This window comes from Pelodiscus sinensis, chromosome 3, assembly GCF_049634645.1.
Source record: "Pelodiscus sinensis isolate JC-2024 chromosome 3, ASM4963464v1, whole genome shotgun sequence".
NCBI lineage: Eukaryota > Metazoa > Chordata > Testudines > Trionychidae > Pelodiscus > Pelodiscus sinensis.
Genome location: NC_134713.1, coordinates 41,444,043 through 41,466,795, shown reverse-complemented (window position 1 = coordinate 41,466,795; position 22,753 = coordinate 41,444,043). Strand labels below are relative to the sequence as shown.

The window sequence follows — 22,753 nt, the reverse complement described above, 5'->3', positions numbered from 1 at the left end:
ACTTAGTTATGGTTTATATCGTACATATATACTTGATTTTGAGTTTTAGCCTTACGATCTGTTGAGTTAAGCAGCTGATCTTACACCTCTGGAAAATCAATTCTAATTAATAATAATGTACCAAGATCTTTGGATGGAAGATGCTATATGAACACAAAGCTAAGAACAAAGAGCAAACAATTGAAATCACCCTGAAATAGGGAATTATAGGGATGTTAAAGGTTAACTAATAAGCATCTGCCCTTGACATACTTACTGACTAGCCAATTAACTAGAGGACCCTCCCCTCCCAAGGCAGTCTAGCAGGCCCCACCACCCAGGCCCAAGCTGGGAAGGAGCAACCTGTTGCTGTGGAGAGCCAGGACTGGAGCAGCCTCAACCACCCACAGCTGATGGTTAACTGCTAAAACAAACTGTTTAACCAGTTAAGTATTCTGGGAGGTTTTTATATCCCTAGATTATATAGATGTGGAAATGGAGACAGAAGTCGCTACAACTGGCTAGTCACACAATTTGTGGCACAGCAGAGAACAGAACTCCCAGATTCTAATCTTGTGCCTTAAACATAACATTATCCTACCTCCCTGTTTTAGTTTATATAACAAATCAAGTGTATTAGTGCACTTTATGCATTTAACCTCTACACAGGAGAAGTTTAAGATTAGTAATGAAATGCATTAAGCTTGTAAATAAAATTATGTGTATCACCCACTTGGCTCCTGGAATCTTCAAGAATGATCATGCTAGGATGAACAGTCTTGTTACAGGACTAGAACCAAGAGATCTGGGATCCATTTCAAGTTCTGTAACAAACTTCCTGATTTACTCCAAAATTTTCAGAAGCATCCATTTTTGGTTACCTATCTTCAGACACGCAGGGTTTAGATTTACAAGTGCTGAGCACCTGCAGCTCCTATTGACTATAACTGGACTTAAGAGGGTGCTCAGGTACTCTGAAAAGCACGGCATAGGTGACTCATAGGGATCCATAACTAAGACATGTTTGAAAATGTAAACTTGAATATCTCTAAAAGCGGCAATGAGTCCTGTGGCACCTTATAGACTAACTGAAGTATAGGAACATAAGCTTTCGTGGGCAAAGATCCACTTCGTCAGATGCATCTTTGCCCACGTGGGTCTTTGCCCACGAAAGCTTATGTTTCTACACTTCAGTTAGTCTATAAGGTGCCACAGGACTCCTCGCTGCTTTTGCAGATTCAGACTAACACGGCTACCCCTCTGATACTTGAATATCTATCAATTTTCCCTAATCTAAATGAAGATGTAATCCTTCACAGTGACATTGGGAGACTCATTCATTAATATCTGTCAAGAATTTTGAGATTCTCTAAGACAATGTGCTCTGTAAAAATGAAGTACAGGCAGCCCCCGGGTTACGTACAAGATAGGGACTGTAGGTTTGTTCTTAAGTTGAATCTGTATGTAAGTCGGAACTGGCATCCAGATTCAGCCGCTGAATCTGGACACCAGTTCTGACTTACATACAGATTCAACTTAAGAACCCCAGGGTCCCCAAGTCAGCTGCTGCTGAAACTGATCAGCAGCTGATTCCAGGAAGCCCGGGACAGAGCAACTCTGCCTCGGGCTTCCTGTAGTCAGCCGCTGGTCAGTTTCAGCAGCGGCTAACTTGGGGACGCCTGGGGCAGAGCAGCTCGGGTGCTGCTGGGTTGGTCCAGTAGCGCAGCCGCTCCTCGGCGCTACTGGACCAACCCAGCAGCACCCCAGCTGCTCTGCCCCAGGCGTCCTGATTCAGCCACTGCTGAAACTGATCAGCAGCGGCTGAATCAGGACTCCTGGGGCAGAGTAGCTGGGGTGCTGCCGGGTTGGTCCAGTAGCGCCAAGGAGCGGTGCTGCGGGACCAACCGGCAGCACCCCACCTGCTCTACCACAGGCCCCGGGCTTTGCTCCACATCTCCCTGGTCTGCTGAGGGGGGCACTAGCTGCGTCCCCCCCAGCAGACCAGAGAGACGCGGAGCAAAGCGGCGGAGGACCCGGGCTGGACCCGCGGCGCTTCCAGATCAGCTGGAAGCGCCACAGTCCGGCCCGGGTCCTGCGCCGCTTTGCTCAGCGTCTCCCTGGTCTGCAGACCAGGGAGACGCTGAGCAAAGCGGCGCAGGACCCTGGGGCCGGACCCGCGGCCGCTTCCAGATCAGCTGGAAGCGCCACAGGTCCAGCTGGGTCCTGCGCGGCTTTGCTCAGCGTCTCCCTGGTCTGCAGACCAGAGAGACGCTGAGCAAAGCGGCGCAGGACCCGGGCCAGATCAGGGAGATGCAGACCAGGGAGATGCTGAGCAAAGCCGCGCAGGACCCAGGGCCGGACCCGCGGCGCTTCCAGCTGATCTGGAAGCAGCCGCGGGTCCTGCGCCGCTTTGCTCCCCGTCTCCCTGGTCTGCTGGCTCCCGCAGCAGACCAGGGAGACGGGGAGCAGCTTTTCTCGCCCCGAAGGAGGCGGGCGGCGGGACCAGGTGTCCCGCCACTCCAGTCCTCTGGGGCGAGAAAATCCCCGTTCGTATCTGCGGATCCGACATAAGTCGGATTCGCGTAACTCGGGGACTGCCTGTATAGTTATGTGCACACATACAGATATTGATAGGTGAAAGAGCAGGCTGAAACTTGCAAGAGAGGCCTCCAATTCTGGGTTTCTACCTTGAGATCTTGAACCTGAATTCAGAGCTACTAGAAATCACTGCTCCAATTAACTTCAGTGAACTTAGGAAAATGAGCAGTATGAATATTGGGAAGTTATGCTTACTTTCATTGGTTGTAATAATTGAAGTTATTATTATTAACAATATATTAATTTTTACATTTTATTTTAACTCAAAGGTACCCCTTTAACACTCCTTCTACTATGAACCAAGTGATAATAGAAAAAGTCTAACTTGAAACACAAGTCAGACACGAACAACTTTATATAACCCAAGATATATTCATAGTGATCATTCAATACTACAAATATGTTTGAAGCCACTATTTGCAAAGAACTCAAGGAAGGTCACAGGTTTTTCTTTGGGTAGCAACAGTCATTTCTAGTAGTTTCATTAATCCTGTTTGCCTTACTCCTGTCTATTATTTTATTACCTAGTATGGTGATTGTGCAAAAGAGACAGCATGGTTCTGTTGTTAAAAACACTAAAAGGGGAGAGCGCGTCTGGATTCCACAATGTTATTATGCAGATGTCTCTTTGCCTCAGTTTCCATATCTGTAAAATGAACATAATAATATTGGTCTTCCTTTTAAAGCACTTTTACAGCTGTGAATGAAAAGTGCCAGATAAACTTATTGTGATGATTCTTTGCAAAATAAGAGGGTCAGACCTCTACCCCAGCTTACAAAAGAAAAGCCAGAGCCTACAGAAATGAGAAGTCTGTAGGAGTTTTATCACCGATTTCCAAGGCTGCAGCTCACGGGTTTCAAGGTCAAGTGGCTGCAATTAAAGGCAGCTTGCTTAGCTGTAAAACCCAGACAAGAACACAGGAAGGGAGTGACAAGAAGATTTGAATTGAGAGGTTGTGCAAACAGAGGGCTAGGTCTGTGGATAGCCAGTGGCCTAAGTATATTTTCTTTGCCTTCGTGGTACTCTGATCTCACTGAGACTACTCTGCCTAATGTATGTCTATTTAGGTACAACAAACGCTTGACACGGGATGACCTGGCTCAGTCTGAGCAGTTCATGTAGTGGCACAGCTCGGCACCCAAGCAACACGGCGGCGACGGGTGCATTCACGAGCCCCAGCACAGATCCTGTGCCCTCCACGTAGCAGCTGGCTGGCAGTGGCCCCAAGTGCAGACCCCTTGGTGCCCACTCGGCCCCCCGCTCTGCTCGCTGCCCACTCCCGGTGCCAGGCGCGGGGGTTCACCTGCACGCCGGTGTAGCGCTCGAAGAAGAAGAGCACCATGCTCTGGTAGATGCTGTAGAACCGGTCATCCAGCTCCCAGTAGAAGCGGGCGGGCAGCAGGGCGGAGAGCAAGCGCCAGGCGCCCCAGGCCAGCACGTAGGTGGGCGCGGTGCCCAGCATTACGGCGGCGGGCAGGACATAGCGCATGGAGTAGGTGTGCAGCACCAGGGACAACAGCATCTTCCCGGCCCGGCCTCGCCGCCCCTCAGCACCCACGTGCGCCGCGTCCGGTCTGTCTCCAGCCGCCTCCGGCGCCCGGCCGCATAGCCAGCGCAGCGGGGGCGGGCAGGGGCGGCGCCCGGGCTGGAGCAAGCGTGGCGGCGGCGGGAGCTGGGGGATGGGCCGGGTTCCGTCTCCCCTTGGCCGCCTCCTCCACCAGATTGCCCGGCGGCAGCAGCGGCGCGGGCCGCAACAAGGTGGCTCCTCAGTGGCTGCGGGGAGACTTCCGGGGGCGGGCAAGGACCGGAGGCCGCCGCCCCGCCCCGTTCAGCAGAGGGTGTAGGTGGGGCTGCGGCCTGAGGTGTCTCCCCGGGACGGGGCTGGGCAGCGCCGGCTGGCAGGGGCCAGGCTGTTCCCGCCGCCCCGCCAGAGCCCTGGGTCTTCGGCCCCCCACATAGATCCCGTCCCGGATACTCAGTCTCCCCGCCCCAGTCTGGACGTCAGTCACCACGGCGTCTTGGGCACCCTCTCTCCCGCCCCGCCGCTAGTGCCCGCCAATCCTAACCTCCGTGTTAGCGCCCTGCTGGCCCGCCCCCACCGCAGCCGTGTCCTCGTCAGCCGCTGCCGCCTACCCCCACAGCCCCGTCCTGTCACCTGCCACTCTCAGCCCCGACTCTGGACTCCTGCCCTCGCCCAGCACCACCTCCCTGGTGGGCATCTGCCATTCCCCCGCCGCCTCCCTTCCACACACACATCCACTCTGTGTCTCACAGACCCATTCCAAGCACCCACCCCTGCAGTTCCAGTTTCGCCGCTCGCCCCTCCCTACAGCCCTTCCTCAGGCACTTACTTCCTGTTGTACAGTTTGGCTTATGGGCACCTAGCTCCTCCTGCCCTACCTGGATGTTGGCCCTTGTTCACTGCCCCCATCCACCACCATCCAGTGTGTCTCGGCACGCCAGGCCAAGTGCCCATCCTGCCTTTTCTGTCACACATCTCACAATCCCCTGTTCTGGGCATCCACCTTAGAGCGCCTTTAAGCCAATCAGTGCCATAGCAATGGTGTCACTTTTCAGCTCACAGGGCTTGGTGAGGGTTCCCTCAGCTGGGATGCCAGTATACCAAGATGTTGGTGTATGCTGCTGATCTTTCTCTATGGCTGAGTCTAGACTGGCATGATTTTGTGGAAATACTTTTAACGGAAAAGTTTTTCCGTTAAAAGTATTTCCGCAACAGAGCGTCTAGATTGGCACGGGTGCTTTTGCGCAAAAGCACCCGTGCCCAGTATAGACACACTTTTGCGCAAGAAAGCCCCGATGGCCATTTTAGCCATCGGGCTTTCTTGCGCAAAAAATTAAGGTGCCTGTCTACACTGGCCCTCTTACGCAAGAGGGCTTATCCCTGAGCGGGAGCGTCAAAGTATTTGCGCAAGAAGCACTGAATTCTTACATTAGAATGTCAGTGCTCTTGCGCAAATTCAAGCAGCCAGTGTAGACAGCTGGCAAGTTTTGCACAAAAGCGCTTGCTTTTGCACAAAATCTTGCCAGTCTAGACGCACCCTATAGGTGTTGCTATGCTGAAGTTGAAAATGCCATGCTGGATGGTAGATTACAAGCTCCTTGGCACAGGAACCATCTGTCTGACACACATTTGTACAGTGTCTGGAACCATGAGGTCCAAAATATTACTGCTACAGACATAAATAATAAATACATATTTCAAGAGGGATAAGAGATCTTTCGGAAAAGGCTTTATTTTCTGCAAGATCAGCGTCTAGACTGGCGCTTTTCTCCGGCAAATCTCCGTGCCGAAAAAAAGTGGCAGCCATTTTTATACTAATGAAGTGGGGGAGATTTAAATCCCCGCTTCATTAGCCATTGTGATACGTCTAATTTACATCCCTTTTTCGAAAAAGGGATGTAGTCTAGACGTAGCCATACAGTAACTGGCAAACTGAGTCTTGCTAGTGGATTGTTTCTACCTAGCAAAAAAGGTTTTTTTCTGGAATTGGGCTGCTTGTTTTTGTGGACAGATCTACTTAGTGCCACTTGTTATTAAGGTGCCTGAGATGTCCCATTCAAAGTTTGTTTTCAGTTGTTTATAGTTTTATCATAGCATAACTTCAGCCTGAAATTTACATCCTGAGGGTCTGCCTCAAATTGGTTGTTTTGGGTTATTTTTGTTTTGTTTAATTTTAGCTAAAATGATTTAGCTTTTTCCATGTAGTCTTCAGGATCATGTAAAGGATACAACTCTTTACTTACTGATGTTTAGGGAAAATTTACCAATATAATTATACCATAGCAGTTATACTGGTATAATGCTACTTGTGACAGCACTTCTTATGTGGGAATTTACATCAGTATAATTATATAACCGTATAATTATGTGGGTAAATTTCCACATGCGGACAAGCCCTCAGATGCTGTATGTTAGAGCTGACCAGACGACAGTTGTATTTCATGACAGCTTTTGAAATCTGGAATGAAATCCAAGCCTTTTGAACACTTTTGTGAAAATAAAATTGTGTCAAAATTTATTTTTGATTGAGTTTTTAGTTCAGGAAGTATACACTCCCTCACTCTTTCCCCCTTCATGCTGAAAATTTTGTAGAAACTAACGTATTTCAGCTTAGATGAAACAGCACTTTTGACAAATTGTATTTTTGTTTAGTTTTAAGGTGAGATGGCAAGCTGACGTGTCTAAAATTCCTGTGCTTTGGTTGACGGTGAGAGGAACTTGGGTTAGCCCTTGCAAATGAGGTTTGTTTGACTCACAGATGTGTGCATATTGATTGATCTATTTATGGCTTCCACATATAAATTCCACATAACTGTTCATACCTCAATGGCATTTTGCTTAGCCCCCACATTTTTCCTTCAGAAAAAACCCTGAAATGTAAAGCATTAAATGCAACAGCTTAAAATATTTAAACTCTTCCTTGTTGGATTAATTACATGATGGTGTTGGCAAATTTAAGAACCTATACACTAGAAAATATTAATTAGACTGGATGAAGCCAGATAATGTCACATCAAAATCAAATGCATAAAAATGAAACACTATGTAAATACCACCTGAAGTATGAACATTTAAACTCCCAAATTTGGAAAGTCAAAGTTCTCATAGCAATATTAACACGATCATATTGCACAGATGTCATAGCATTTCAAGTTACTACTACTGAGATCACAATATTTTGTTTCTGTTCACTTATCTAGAACCAGTATTTGGGAAAAAATAGTGTTTGGAAATAATTTGCTCTGCTCTGCCCTGCCAAGAGGCCCCTACAAATCACACAACAGTTCATGAAATCACATTATTCTGATTAGCATCTTATTTCTCCACTTCAGTTTTGATGTGATTTTTTGCCACTAACATTTTCTGGATTGCTAGCAGTGAAAATTAATACAGTTTATACCATTTCAAAACTTCCATTTCAATTCATGTTCAGAAATAAGTTTGAGATAGAAGCCAATAAGATCATGTCAGAACTCAAATGGAGGAGGCAACCAAAGTGGTAATTGGAACAGTATGATTTATAGTCTGATATCTTGTTCTGCTAGGACTAGAAATTATTTTTGCACCTGGAAAGATGAAATTCTGAAGCAAACACAACTTTGCAACTTAAATTTGGCCCCGTTGTGTATATGCATCATGATAAAGTCTCCAGTTACAAGATCACTAAGGGTATGTCTACACTACCCCGCTAGTTCGAACTAGCGGGGTAATGTATGCATACCGCACTTGCTAATGAAGCCCGGGATTTGAATTTCCCGGGCTTCATTAGCATAAGCGGGGAGCCGCCATTTTTAAATCCCCGCTGCTTCGAACCCCGTGTAGCGCGGCTACACGGGGCTCGAACTAGGTAGTTCGGACTAGGGTCCTATTCCGAACTACCGTTACTCCTCGTTTCACGTGAAACGAGGAGTAACGGTAGTTCGGAATAGGACCCTAGTCCGAACTACCTAGTTCGAGCCCCGTGTAGCCGCGCTACACGGGGTTCGAAGCAGCGGGGATTTAAAAATGGCGGCTCCCCGCTTATGCTAATGAAGCCCGGGAAATTCAAATCCCGGGCTTCATTAGCAAGTGCGGTATGCATACATTACCCTCCTAGTTCGAACTAGGAGAGTAGTGTAGACATACCCATACTATTTTACAGAACTTCTACCTGGCTGTTGTTAAATATTGTGTTTTCTCCTCAGTATGTCCTTCCAGACCTTTTTTATTGTACAATATTTGAACCCTGTTCTGAAAAAAGAATTATAATTTTTCTCAGGGCACTTCACAAGAGAGTAGTAAAGTGATATACACTGGAGAAGATAAGTGTATTGTGGCATTGCACCTAAGGATTTTTAATACAGGGAGAACAAACTCAAAAGTATTCAGTAATTTTTGGATGTCTCATTAGAATGATTAGGACTTGATTTTTCGGAATATTTAGCATTATACAGCACATTTTACGTTGTATGCACACCACCTTCCAAAGCTCAGCACTTCCCCACAGACCCAAAGATATCAAATTGAACATTGAATAGTACAGTAAAACTCCATTAGTCCGGCATCCAATGCTCCGGGACTCCTGATGGTCCAGCACCATCAGGAACCCGGAAGTGCTGGGGCAGCCGGACAGGCTTCCCCCATTCAGCTGCAGCTGAAACTGACCAGCAGCTGAATCGGGGAAGCCGGGAGCAGAGCAGCTGGGGTGCTGCCGGGTTGGTCCCGTAGCACTGACCCTCGGGGCTGCGGGACCAACCCGGCAGCACCCCAGCTGCTCTTGGGGACGCCTGGGGCAGAGCAGCTGGAGTGCTGCCGCGTTGGTCCCGCAGTGCCGTCCTTTGGCGCTGCGGGACCAATGCGGCAGCACTCCAGCTGCTCTGCCCCAGGGGTCCCCGATTCAGCCGCTGCTGAAACAGATCAGCGGCTGATTCCAGGAAGCCCGGGGCAGAGCTACGGGACCAACCCGGCAGCACCCCAGCTGCTTTGCCCCAGGCGTCGGGATTCAGCCGCTGCTGAAACTGACCAGCAGCGTCAGTTTCACCAGCAGGCTGAATCCCAATGCCTGGGGCAAAGCAGCTGGGGTGCTGCGGGGTTGGTCCCGTAGCGCCGCCCCTCGGCGCTGCGGGACCAACCCCGCAGCACCCCAGCTGCTCTGCCCCAGGCGTCCCCAAGAGCAGCTGGGGTGCTGCTGGGTTGGTGCCGTAGCGCCGCCCCTTGGCGCTGCGGGACCAACCCGGCAGCACCCCAGCTGCTCTATTGCAGGCATCCCCGATTCAGCTGCTGCTGAAACTGACCAGCAGCGGCTGAATCAGGGACGCCTGGGGCAGAGCCAGACTGTCGTAAGAGGGGGCTATGAAGGGTCTGGGGTGGCATCCGCTCCCACCCCACTCCAGACCCCTCATAGCCCCCCCTTCTGATAGTCCGGCATATCTGATAATCCGGCACCCCCTGGGTCCTAAAGGTGCCGGATTATCAGAAGTTTACTGTAATAGAGAGGTAGCCGTGTTAGTCTGATCTTGCTAAAACAAAAGGAAAAACTACGTAGCACTTTAAACCATCTCGTTAGTCTTTAAATTGAACACTGGTAGGAGGTATCAGGCATTTGCTGCACCTGGTCGGAAGCCCCACCACCTCGACACTCTCTGCACTAAGATGATGCCCTGCTGGTAGGGAAGAGAAGCAAGTTTAGATCTACAGGGGTTGCCTAGAGAGTCCTCTGATGATGAACTGCAGGGAGAACCTGCAAAAGCTGGCTTTTCAGCACTTACATAGGCTAGAAGTAAGCTGAGGCCAATCAGTGCCTAGCAGGATAGATAAAAAGGGCTTGCTGCTTTTAGGAGTTAATACAAGAGGAAGCCAGGATAAGGAAGAAAGGCTAACCCTGCTTTAACACTAGAAACCTGGCCTAGTCAGAAGGGGACTGGCCAGCAGCTAAACTACAGAAGCATTGTGGAACCAGAGGATAGAGGGAAACTAGAGAGAAAGAAATGTAGCCGTGTTAGTCTGGGGTAGCTGAAGCAAAATGCAGGACAATGTAGCACTTTAAAGACTAACAAGATGGTTTATTAAGTGATGAGCTTTTGTGGGCCAGACCCACTTCCTCAGATCAAATAGTGGAAGAAAATAGTCACAACCATATATACCAAAGGATACAATTAAAAAAAATGAACACATATGAAAAGGACAAATCACATTTCAGAACAGGAGGGGGATGCAGGGGGGGGGGAGGAAGGTAAGTGTCTGTGAATTGACGATATTAGAGGTGGGGAGAGTGGGATGTTTGTGAGTTAATGGTATTAGAGGTGATAATTGGGAAAGCTATCTTGATAATGTGTAAGATAGTTCAAGTGATAGAAAGAGTCCCTGCAATGCCAAATTGTGATATGAGTCAGTGCTTTGGTGGCGATAGCACATTAACAGGTACCCAGAAATTAACACCTGTCTAATGCCCATCTGGGAAACATTTGGTTTAAGTAACTTAGAATCATGAAGTCATAGAATCCTATGGCTGGAAGAGACCTCAGGAGGTCATCGAGTCCAGTCCCCTGCCTGAAGCAGGACCAATCCTAACTAAATCATTCCAGCCAGGGCTTTGTTAAGCCGGGACTTAAAAACCTCTAGGGATAGAGATTCTACAACCTCCCTAGGTAACCCATTCCAGTGCTTCACCACCCTTCTAGTGAAAAAGTTTTTCCTAATATCCAACCTAGACCTCCCCCATGGTAACTTGAGACCATTGCTCCTTGTTCTGCCATCTGTCACCACTGAGAACAGCCTCACTCCATCTTTTCTGGAACCTCCCTTCAGGAAGTTGAAGGCTGCTATTAAATCCCCCCTCACTCTTTTCTTCTGCAAACTAAATAAGACCAAATCCCTCAGCCTCTCTTTGTAGGTCATGTGCTCCAGCCCCCTAATCATTTTGGTTGCCCTTCAATGTGTCTGCATCCTTTCTGGGGGGGGGGGGGGCCCTAATCCTGGATGCAGTACTCCAGATGTGGCCTCACCAATGCTGAATAAAGGGGAATAATAACTTCTCTTGATCTGCTGGAAATGCTCCTCCTAATGAACCCTAATATATCATTAGCCTTCTTGGCTATAAGAGCACATTGTTGATGCAGATCCAGCTTCTCATCCACTGTAATCCCTAGGTCCTTTTCTGCTGAACTGCTACTTAGCTGCTTTGTCCCCAGCCTGTAACAGTGCTTGGGATTCTTTTGTCTCAAGTGCAGGACTCTGCACTTGTCCTTGTTGAACCTCATCAGATTTTTTTTGGTCTAATTCTCCTATTTGTCTAGGTCACTTTGGACACTCTCTCTACTCTCCAATGTATCTACCTCTCCCCATAGCTTAGTGTCATCCCCAAACTTGCTGAGGGTGCAATCCATCCCCTCATCCAGATCATCAATGAAGATGTTGAACAAAATTGGCCCTAGAACCAATTCTTGGGGCACTCTGCTTGAAACTGACTGCCAGCCAGACATCGAGCCATTGATCACTACTGGTTGAGCCTGACAATCTAGCCAGCTTTCCAGCCACCTTATAGTCCATTTATCTAATCCATGCTTCCTTAATTTGTTCAGCATCATACATGAATTCTGTTGCATAGACAGGGATAGAATTCAAGTATTCATGGTAACATTTCAATTGCCTTAAACATGAATCCATTGTTCGCCGTTTCATTCACTACACACCCTTCAGCAGTCCACATGCGGATGTTAGGGTATGTCTACACTACAGAGTTAATTCGAACTAACTAATTCGAACTAAGCTAATTCGAACTAACGCGTCTAGAACTAAAAACTAGTTCGAATTAGCGTTTTGCTAATTCGAACTAGCATGTCCACATTGAGTGGACCCTGAACAGGGCTTAAGGATGGCCGGAAGCAGTGCCAGGAGGGCATCAGAGGAGGACTTAGAGCGTGGAGATGCTGTCTCAGGCTAGCCGAGGGCTGTGCTTAAAGGGACCCGACCCCCACCTCGGACAGACAGTTCTCAGGGGTGCCCCGCTTGCAAAGCAGTCCTGGCTTGGAGTGCCTGGACTGCCCACACTGGGCACATCACACCACTCGGCCATCAGCCCGGCTGCACTTGCCGCAGGCTGCCATCTGGGGAGAGGGGGCAATTGGGGGGCTGCAGGAGAGCTTCCACCCCCAGAAGCCCGCAGAGCCAGCCCAGTCCTCCCCATCGGGGGCTCGTGCCCCATTCCTCCCTCATCTCCTTCCACTTACCCTTCCCTAGCCCCTCTTCTTGATGTACAAAATAAAGATAATGTGTCTTCCGAAATGGAATCTGTCTTTATTGAACAAAACTGGGGGAGACTGGGAAAAGGAGGTGGGAGAAGGGAAGAGAGAGGCTGGGAGAAGGGAGGGCAACTAAAATGATCAGGGGTTGGGAACAGGTCCCATATGAAGAGAGGCTAAAGAGACTGGGACTGTTCAGCTTAGAAAAGAGGAGACGGAGGGGGGACAGGATAGAGGTCTCTAAAAGCAGGAGTTGGGTGGAGAGGGTGCATACAGAAAAGTTCTTCATTAGTTCCCATAAAGAAGGACTAGAGGACACCAAAGGAAAGGAATGGGTAGCGGGCTTCAAACTAGTAACAGAAAGTTGTTCTTCACAAAGCAAAGAGTCAACCTGTGGAACTCCTTGCTGCAGGAGGCTGTGAAGGCTACAACTAGAACAGAGTTTAAAGGGAAGTGAGAGCAAGTCATGGAGGTTGGGTCCATGGAGTGCTATTAGCCAGGGGGTAGGAGTGGTGTCCCTGCCCAAGGTTTGTGGAAGGCTGGAGAGGGATGGCACGAGACAAATGGCTTGGTCACTGTCTTCGGTCCATTCCCTCCAGGGTCCCTAGGGTTGGCTGCTGTCGGCAGACAGGCTACTGGGCTAGATGGACCTTTGGTCTGACCCAGGACGGCCATTGTAAGCTCAGGGCTCAGGGTCGGGGGTCTCAGTGGACCCCCTTGATTCTCTTGCACACCTGCTCCTGGGTGGCCAGGCTGGCAGCTCTCCTGCCCTAGCCGGCCACTTTCCTGTGCCTAGTGCGGAGATCGTGGACGAGGTCCACGATGTCTGCACTAGCCCAGGCGGGTGCCCACCTCTTGCGGTCCCGGGCAAGCTTCCGGGAGCCGCCAGCCTGGTCCCAGGAAGAGGGGGAGGGCTGGGGGGCATTGGGTGGGTGGCTCGATCCGTGCCAGGTGCAGGGTCTGCTGGCTGGGTGCTGCAGGCTTGCACCTGGCACGGGCACCGTAGCCAGCCCGTGCCCCTTTAAGGGGTCCGGGGCCGGGAGGGGGGCAGACAAGTTTCCCTGGTGTTGGCCAGAGTGGCCACCAGGGAAACCTGGGGAGGGCTAGCCTCCCACTAGTTCAAATTAAGGGTCTACACACCCCTTAATTCGAACTAGCTAGTTCGAACTAGGCTTAATCCTCATAAAATGAGGTTTTCCTAGTTCGAACTAAGCGCTCCTGTTTGGGAACGAGCGCCTTTGCATAGCAGGGGTGTGCATGCCCAAGGATTTCAGGGTGGCACATTTGCCCTTGAGACCGTGGAGCTGTTGGTCCGTTTTCTCCGCAAAGAGCTAGGGACCTTCGAAGGAGAGGTCCTGGATGGTGTTTTGTAGCTCCAGGGGGACCCCAGAGCCCCAGAGCCAGTGTAGCCAGACACAAACCCCATCTTGTTTTTCCACGAACCCCATCTTGTTTCCCCCCCCCCCCCCAGAGAGCAAGAGAAAGGCAGTCAGCCTTTGATGCCCTGGGAACGCAGGTGTGGTGCCTGTCCCTGACTCTACCATAAACAGAAACCAGACAGTAAATGGGCTAGCTGACGACTGGGAGGCCTCCCGTCGCCGTGATGGCTAGTATCAGTAATTGACACGCCTGCACTGTCTCAGGAGAGGAATCTTCACCCATCACATACCAGAGGTGCCCATTTTCTGCATCTTCCCAGGTGTGAATTATGCTTTGCACCCTTCGTGGAAAACTTGGCATTCAAAGCCATTTTTCCTAATTGGCCACTTGAGACCAGGAAGAAGCCCATGTGACCCAAGGGGTATAAAGAGGGTTTAGTTGCCCACCCCATTTGAGCTCCAATCACCTACACCTGCTGGCAGGTACTGATTGTCTCCCGAGGTCTGTGGGACGCCCAACCTCGCCCTACTTCTTCCCGAGGGATTGAGAGAAAGACGCTGGCCACGCCAAGTCTGGAACGCAGGGGTGAGAATTGTACCTGCAATGTGTTTTCTTTATGTGTACACTCTAATTGTCTCTCTGTTATAAGTTTAGTTACTTTATTATAGTTTCTTAAGGCAAACTGCTTCATTTCTATTGTAAACTGCCTTTGGTAAGGTGATTTAGCTATAAACTTTGGGAATAAGTGGGATGCCCTCATTCACTTATAATATATATATATATATATATATATATATATATATATAGAACCAAGTTTCTTTTATTTTATTTTCTCTTTCTTTCTCCTATAATAAGCCAGTGAGTGTCAAGCTTCTGACTTGAACCCGTGCTGCTGTACCCGAACCGAACACAAACAAAAGAACTTCAGCCGGTCAAAGGGACAGATATAGGGAGAGCTTGGGCATTTTGGATTGTGTCACTCCCCGGTGGCAGATCCATTGGGGCACTTCTCAGTCTTTCCCTAAGGCTGCCCGCTGCGAAGGAATCTTGGATTCTAGCAGCTAAAATCTGAGGTGTTATAAGCTCTCCCTATAAACTTATTGGGGCGCCCGTCAACCTCCTCCAGGTTGCCCACTGCAAGGGGACCCTGGTCTCAGCAGTTGAAGTCTCGGGTGTATAGCGCACACACACACCGGGGTGTCTGAGAGCCTGTTGGCTGCCCTCTGTGACGCGACCCCGGTCCTAGCAGTAAAGTCACAGATGTTAAACTATTTTTCGGGGCACCCTCCAGCCTCCTAGGCTGCCCACTGCAACGAGACTTTGCGTCTCAGTAGTTGAAGACTTGGGTGTAACACACACACACACACACACACACGCTGCCCTGACCATTTCGGCTGACAGCCAGGAGCTATGGTGTAGGACCACACCTGTGGCCATCACACGGGCAGCAGCATCGGCCACGTTGAGAGCTTTAAACTCCGAGCGAGAGTCCCTGGGGAGCAGGTCGGTGAATTTGGCCATGGAGGCCCAGGTATTGAAGGTGTAGTGTGACAAGAGGACCTGCTGGTTGGCAATACAGTACTGGATGTCACCAGACGGGTAGACTTTCCTGCCTAGCAGGTCTGTCTTCTTGGCATCTCTATTCTTGGGGGTGGTGGCAGGTTGACCTTTTCTCTCCCTCTGGTTTACCACTTGTACCACCAGAGAGCCTGGAGGAGAGTGGGGGAACAGGTGTTCGTTGCCATCCTCTCAGCCCGCTTTCTGTCAGGGGGATGGACACAGGGGTTTGCCACAAGGCTTTGGAGATCTTTGCTACGGTCTCGTTGACCGGCAGAGCCACTCTGGAGGGGGCATCAGATTGGAGGATGTCCATCATGGGGTCTGAATCTTCAGAACCTTTTCTGCCCCAAAATTTGGGCCAATCAGCAGAGAAGGTCCTGATGAGCCCTAGAGTCCATGGAGGGCATGGGTGACAGGGTATCACCAAGGGCCTCGTCACGGGAGGAAGATGATGACCCTTTCTGGGCTTCCCCAACAGGGGCTTCCATCCGCACTGGCTCTTGCGAGGGACCCAGCGTCGAGGACAAGGGAGGTTGGCTCACCAGTTCCACACATCCAGAAGGGTCTGGAGAGGTTTGGCCAGGAGGTAGCGACTGCCCTGAGTTAGGAGACTTGCTCATGGGGGTTGCCGAAGGAGGGGACCACGGGACTGAAGAGACAGAATCTGGCCTGGATGGGTCCACACCCTGGCCCTGGTGGTATGCCCAAGGCTTGTAAAATGGCTGCTGGCCCGGAGATTGCAGAGGCCATGTCTGTTGTAGCATCGGCACCGGGACTGGTTGCGCCCACTGTTGTTGGTACAGATGGGACAGAATGCAGTGTCGAGAGCGGGATCGGGAGCCCCTCAACGACCAAATGGACTCTGCCTTGGAGTCGGACGAGTACTCTGAGGAGGACCAAAGCGGTGCCGACATGGACACCGAAGAAGCTGTTGCGTGTGTGGCCATGGATTTGGGCTTACCGCAGTACCGAGGCGGAGGCAGCAGCACGGCGGCATGGGGGTCCCGTGTAGAGGTACGTGCCACAGGGGCCAGTGCCGAGGACAGGGCTGGGTGATGGTACTGCACCAAGCCTGGTGCCGCATCCTGGGAGGGTCCTGGGCCCGGGGATGACTCGGCGGCTGGTGCGGCGGGCGGTGCCAGCGGAGCAAGGAGGGTTGGGCGGTGATCCTTGGCCACCGGTGCCAAGTCTTTGGGCTTCCTAGAGGGAGGCCGGTGTTGATTCGTCCTGTGCCATCTGGAGGGGGTCGGAGTGAGAGGAGGAGGCGAGGGAGAGGGGTCAACGAGGACCCTCACTGCCTCGAGAGCCTCCGGTATGGAGGGCTCGGGAAAGTCCTCCAGAGAACTGATCTCCCTATGTGGAAATGAAAGTCCGCCCAATGGAGATGGCCCGGGCTCCTGACTTGTAGGCACCACGTGCCCCACTGGAGGGCGCACTGAGGGCATGTGCTTCGGTGGAGACCTATCCTTGTTAGGCCTTCTCTTTCTCTGAAGCACCGGGGACTGGGACTGGTGCCGGGGTCTGTGCGGTGCTGGAGAAACACGCTGCACCGAACGGCCCCACACCGACGCCAGTGCGTTCTGGAAGACCGGTGCTGGGTCCGATGTCAGTGTTGGCCTTAGGGCCACCTCCATCAAAATGATTTTGAGACGCGACTCTCTCACGCACAGGGTTTGAAGGCTTTGCAGATCTTATAAGCTTCTGCAAGGTGAGCCTCCCGCAGACACTTTAAGCAGGCTGAATGAGGGTTGCCAGAGGGCATAGGACTGTGACTATTTTTGCAGGGCTTGAACCCTTGTGGACTGGGCATGCCCTGCCGCAGGTGCATGGCGTGCCGCAGCAGGGGACAAACAGAACAACAAAAGAGTTTTTAACTTAATTTGCAGCTACTTAGCCAGTGATTATATCCAATTGTGGGGGTGGGGGTGGGGGCGGGGGCGGGGAAGACTGGGTGTTCTCCTTTCCTTGTGTAGAAAAATAAACCACTTTTTTTGTGCTTCTGTTGTTACCAGAAAATTAACAATTTCTCTACACCAATATCCATTGTAGTGCCCTAAAGAAATCAAGCTAGGCTTGTGGACCCTTAGAGTCATTAATACTTCCCTCCAATCAAGAACAGGCACACAAGCTCTAATTCTTTGAAAATAGAAATAATATATATTTAGAAAAATAAGTAATTACAATGTGAGACATAGCAGGAAAGAATGATAAATACGATGAAGTTTACAATTAAATTAATGAAGTGGCACAGAAAAGCCCCCTCCCCAAAAATCCCTTTATAATATAACTATACACTTAACACTAGTATTTAACATTTACCATTAAACATATAATATTTATCATTCACTACTAAATACTTAATTGATCAGGCAATTATTAGATAGGTAAGAGAAGACTTCAGAACACAGTCATCCAATTTTATTGACAGGCAAAACTCTGAATAGGAATGCCTTCTTTGCAGGCAGCTTCTTCTTCCCAGGGTCTATTTCTGCTGCCACTAGTTCTCAGGTAGCTTCTTTTCTCCACTAAGCCCCAAACCTACTACTAGTTTAGCCTGTCATCTGTTGGCCTTATATCAGTGGTGGGGTATATGCAGCCCATCGGGGTAAATTATGGCCTCTGAGAGTTGTGGAGGGAAGTGCCTAATATATGAGTACTCATCAAGCTCCAGCCAATTAATTCCCAGAGATTAGTATAACTTAATCCAACCTACCCTATCACATGTACTTACATGTGCTTGGTAGTGCATTCCCACCAGAAGTCCAGCCTATTCCTTTGAAACTGTCAGCTTTCAATCAAAGTTAGGACTTTTTGCTGACTCATTCATTACCAAAAGTGAAACTACCATTACATGACAGGAAATGGAATTACTATGTCATAGGAAACGGATTTTCCTATTATGTCAGCCTCTAGCTGTCAGAGAGAGAATCTCCCAAAGGAAATAAAATCTTCCGTTACATCACAGGAAATGAAATCTTCCCTTATATGCCATTTTGGCCAGCCATACTGATTTAAAAATCTAAAATACTCTTTATATCAATCTAATTAAAGTTTTAATCTTAAAACTATTTACAGCAGAAAGGGATCTAGGGGTTATAGTGGACCACAAGCTGAATATGAGCCAGCAGTGTGATGCTGTTGCAAAAAAAGCAAACATGATTCTGGGATGCATTAACAGGTGTGTTGTGAGCAAGACATGAAAAGTCATTCTTCGGCTCTACTCTGCGCTGGTTAGGCCTCAGTTGGAGTACAGGCAGTCCCCGGGTTACGTACAAGATAGGGACTGTAGGTTTGTTCTTAAGTTGAATTTGTATGTAAGTCGGAACTGGTACATATTGTAGGGGAAACTCTAGCCAAACATTTCTCCAGAGCTCAGTTTTATTCTCCCACACCTCACTTCCCTCAGTCCTTTATTCTCAAGCTGAGGTGTCTGCTGAGAAAAGCCGCTCCGTGTCTCCCTGGTCTGCTGGGGGGGGGGGGGGTGTGCTAGCTTCGCGTCTCCCTGGTCTGCTGGGGGGAAGCAGCTAGTGCGGGGTTGCCTCACCCCGTTTGTAAGTAGGGATCCGATGTAAGTCGGATCCATGTAACCCGGGGACTGCCTGTATTGTGTCCAGTTCTGGGCACCACATTTTAAGAAAGATGTGGAAAAATTGGAGAGGGTCCATAGAAGAGCAACAAGAATGATTAAAGAGAACATGACCTATGAAGGAAGGCTGAAAGAACTGGGTTTGTTTAGTTTAGAAAAGAGAAGATTGAGGGAGGACATGATAGCAGTTTTCAGGTATCTAAAAGGGTGTCATAAGGAGGAGGGAGAAAACTTGTTTATCTTGGCCTCTGAGGATAGAACAAGAAGCAGCGGGCTTAAACTGCAGCAAGGGAGGTTTAGGTTGGACATTAGGAAAAAGTTCCTAACTGTCAGGGTAGTCAAACACTTGAATAAATTGCCTAGGGAGGTTGTGGAATCTCCATCTCTGGAGATATTTAAGAGGAGGTTAGATAAATGTCTATCAGGGATGGTCTAGATAGTATTTGGTCCTGCCATGAGGGTAGAGGACTGGACTCGATGACCTCTCGAGGTCCCTTACAGTCCTACTATTCTATGATTCTATTCTATGATTCTTCTGTTCTATGCATTCCAAAGAGTCCTGACACTATCACTATCCTTTTTATATCTGATTAATAGTGTTTTTCTGATTTTAAACCCCTTCTGCTTATTTTTCTGTAAGCCTCCATTTAAATTGTTATAAGATATTTCAAAATAGCTAAAGTAAAATCTCTTGGTACATTATAACTGAAATATGTGTGTTTTGCAGTTTCAGTTTTGAGCCCTGATTCTTCAGTGAACTCTGTGTGAAGGTAGACTCTTGTGCCTGCACAACACTCTACTGAGGTCGGGGGTGGGGAGAGGGTCTGCGATGGTATAGGACTGCTAGCACATGAACTCATTTGTCAGGGCTGGTCAAATTAAATAGTTTATTTTCATCATGAATCCCATCATGAAAACAGGGCTGATGTACAGCAGCTGGTATGAGAGTAAATTTTTTGGTCCAACAGATGCAGCATAAATGGGTGATGCATTTTGGCCAGTCAGTCTCTGAATATGGTTCCAATAGGACTTTTAGACAGTGCCATTTACATAAACTCTCAGAAGATCATGAAGACCAATTTAATTTCCTTATTACTAACAGAACTGTTGTAGAAATGATATGGTATTTTCAAAACTGGAAATTCCTTATCATATTCCATTTTCTTGGGCTGTACACAGGATGTGGGCCCTAAAAGAGGTAATTGGATATGTTGCATATGACAGCCAGTGAAGATTTGTTCTGGGATACTTCTCTATGGACCAGGCTTGCCAGCTTCATTATCAATGAAAAATATACTAAAAATATTGCTATTTTACCTAATGTTGCTATTTTTCTTTTTGGGCAATTAATTTTTTTTGTTTTAAGGACAATATTATTTTAATTGATACCTGATACTAATTTAGTATCCCATTGTAATCATTTCCAAATTGAAGTCGTTATTCAGTCAAACAATTATTTAAACGTGATCATTTTTATAGTAAGAATTCAAATATTTCTAGTAAATTCAGAACTCTATTACCATTGTCATTGTTTTTCTGTCGGAAAAGTACTATGTATCATTTGTAAAGGCAAGTCCTTTAAGAAATATAGTCTCACTTCCGATATATCCCATTTAAATTAGACACAAAATGAATGAATGGAATTCCTTTTTCACAATAATGGCATCATATTTAAAGACAGATATTAATCATTTCCTTGAAATCTAAAAAGGAAATTTGAAATCCCACTGGTCATTAAGCTGGCAACTCATTAAAAGCAAGACATTTCCCACGCAGCCGGACAAGTGCACTAGTCCATTTCACATAAGCAACTCCTTCAAACAATACACCAAGATTCATTAACAAAAACCTTCAATAAAAACTGTTCAAATTTCAGGTATGCTTCTGAGTCCAGCTAATACCTAAAATCCCCCCAATATTATTCTTTCTTAAAAAATTAAACATACATTTACAAACCTAAAGTTAGAAAGTCTGGAAATGAACAGTTAAACAATCTCATTAATCCACCACTGCCATATCATACTACTACTCTCACTGATACTCCACCTGATTTGCATCACACATTTAAATTTAATGTTGCCTCCTAAAATATGTAAAAAAAGAGGTCAAAATAAGAAATACTAGAAGATTATACTATCCCCATATATTACTCAGTGAATCTTTTTTTCAATAGTATCTTATTAATTTGTAATTTTATATTTGAGTTTATGGGAACATTGGAAAAATCTCTGCTTTAGCCAGTGTAATGTATGTATTCCGAGAAGTCACCTGCAATTCCTATTCCTAGAGGAAATTGTTAAATAGCCTATGAAATTACATTATCTATGATAAAATTATTGGGCCTATAGCTGAATCAGAAAAAAATTTGCACTTGCTCTATGTTTGCCCAAATTTATGTATCGTGTAGTTTTATGCTTTTCTCTGAAGTACATGGCATTGGTCACTGCTAGCAGCAGTATATTGAGCTAAATGGACCACTAAATTGTTCTGCAAGAACGAGAAGTCCTGTGGTACCTTAGACTAACAGATTTATTGGAGCACAAGCTTTCGTGGGCAAAGAACAACTTTGAATGCCAAGAGAGGAGAAACTATTTTTGTAGTTAGCTAGCCATTCACAGTCTTTGTTTAATCCTCAAATTATAGTATCAAATTTGCAGATGAATTGTAGCTCTGCAGTTTCTCTCTAAAGTCTGTTCTTGAAGTTTTTTTGTTGCAGGATGGCTACTTTTAAATCTGCTATTGTGTGTCCAGGGAAATTGAAGTTTTCTCCTATAAGTTTTTGTGTATTGTCATTCCTGATATCTGATTTGTGTCCATTTATTCTTTTACGTGGGAACTGTCCAGTTTGGCCGATGTATATGGCAGAGGGGCATTGCTGGCACACGATTGTATATATCACATTGGTAGATGTGCAGGTGAATGAGCCCGTAATGGTGAGGCTGATGTGGTACCATCACAGGACACCTCCACATCAGCTGCTAGAAGTGGACCTCATCCTCCCTGACTGAATTGACCTTGTTATCTCTAGCCTTTCTCTTGATTGGAACTCTTTTCTTATGCCTGTATATTAATACCTGCCTTTGGAATTACCATTACATGCATCTGACAAAGTGGGTCTTTGTCCGCGAAAGCTTATGCGCCAATAAATCTGTTAGTCTATAAGGTGCCACAGAACTTCTCTTTGTTCTTACAGATTCAGACTAACCTAGCTACCCCTCTGATAAATTGTTCTGGAGTTGGTTTTTGTATTCTGTTTTTAGTGTAAACAGGAATTCTTTAATAGCACTTTTTTGGTTTCTCAGTGAGTCAGCATGTTTCTGTAAGATCAGGAACTTTTCATCTCTCCCCTTCTAGGTGTGAGAGGGCTGGGCCATGGAAGAGAGGAGGAGCTGAAATTTATTAAAGTCCAGTGATTGCCTCTCTCCAGACAGCAGTGTCAAAAGAGAGAGAAGTGATAGTAGAGCTGATCATAAACACACTGTTTAGTTGGAATTTGCCGATTTGGTGAAATCTAAACTTTGGGTTCAATTTCACCAACGTTCTGATGAAAACCTGCCTGGTTTCCTACCAGTTCACCTGCCAGGCTCCTCAGGACCGCAAATGGAATGTTACTGGGTAATTTTACTTGTAGGTGTAACCCACACACCTGGGCTTTATCTACACAGTTTGTTTTTTGCCAAAGAGGAAATGCAAATGAAGCGCTCATTAGCAAATCTCATGCTCTCATTTGCATATTCTCTTCTGATTCTTTTTGCGGAAGAGGTTTTTTGTGAAAAAAACCACAGTGTAGATGGGGCCATTTTTTCGGGAAAAAACCCTTTTGCGCAAAATCCTGCAAACCTCATTTTTTGCATTTCCTCTTCCGCAAAAAACAAACAGTGTAGTGGTCTAATGTCCCATGCAGTGGC

At 47.6% G+C, this 22,753-nt stretch overlaps 1 protein-coding gene across 2 annotated transcripts in view; it reads right to left on the bottom strand.

The window, feature by feature from the left end:
* The window catches only part of AGPAT5 (1-acylglycerol-3-phosphate O-acyltransferase 5), a 76,259-nt gene extending 71,600 nt beyond the window's left edge, over nucleotides 1-4,659 (bottom strand). Inside the window, exon 1 of one of the 2 annotated variants that reach the window (XM_006137757.3) lies at nucleotides 3,882-4,659. In XM_006137757.3, the coding sequence (XP_006137819.1) occupies nucleotides 3,882-4,100 (219 nt within the window). In that variant the 5' untranslated portion in view covers nucleotides 4,101-4,659. The remainder of the gene's footprint in view (nucleotides 1-3,881) is intronic. The other variant, XM_006137756.3, reaches the window with a different exon arrangement.
* Between the last annotated feature and the right edge of the window lie 18,094 nt (nucleotides 4,660-22,753).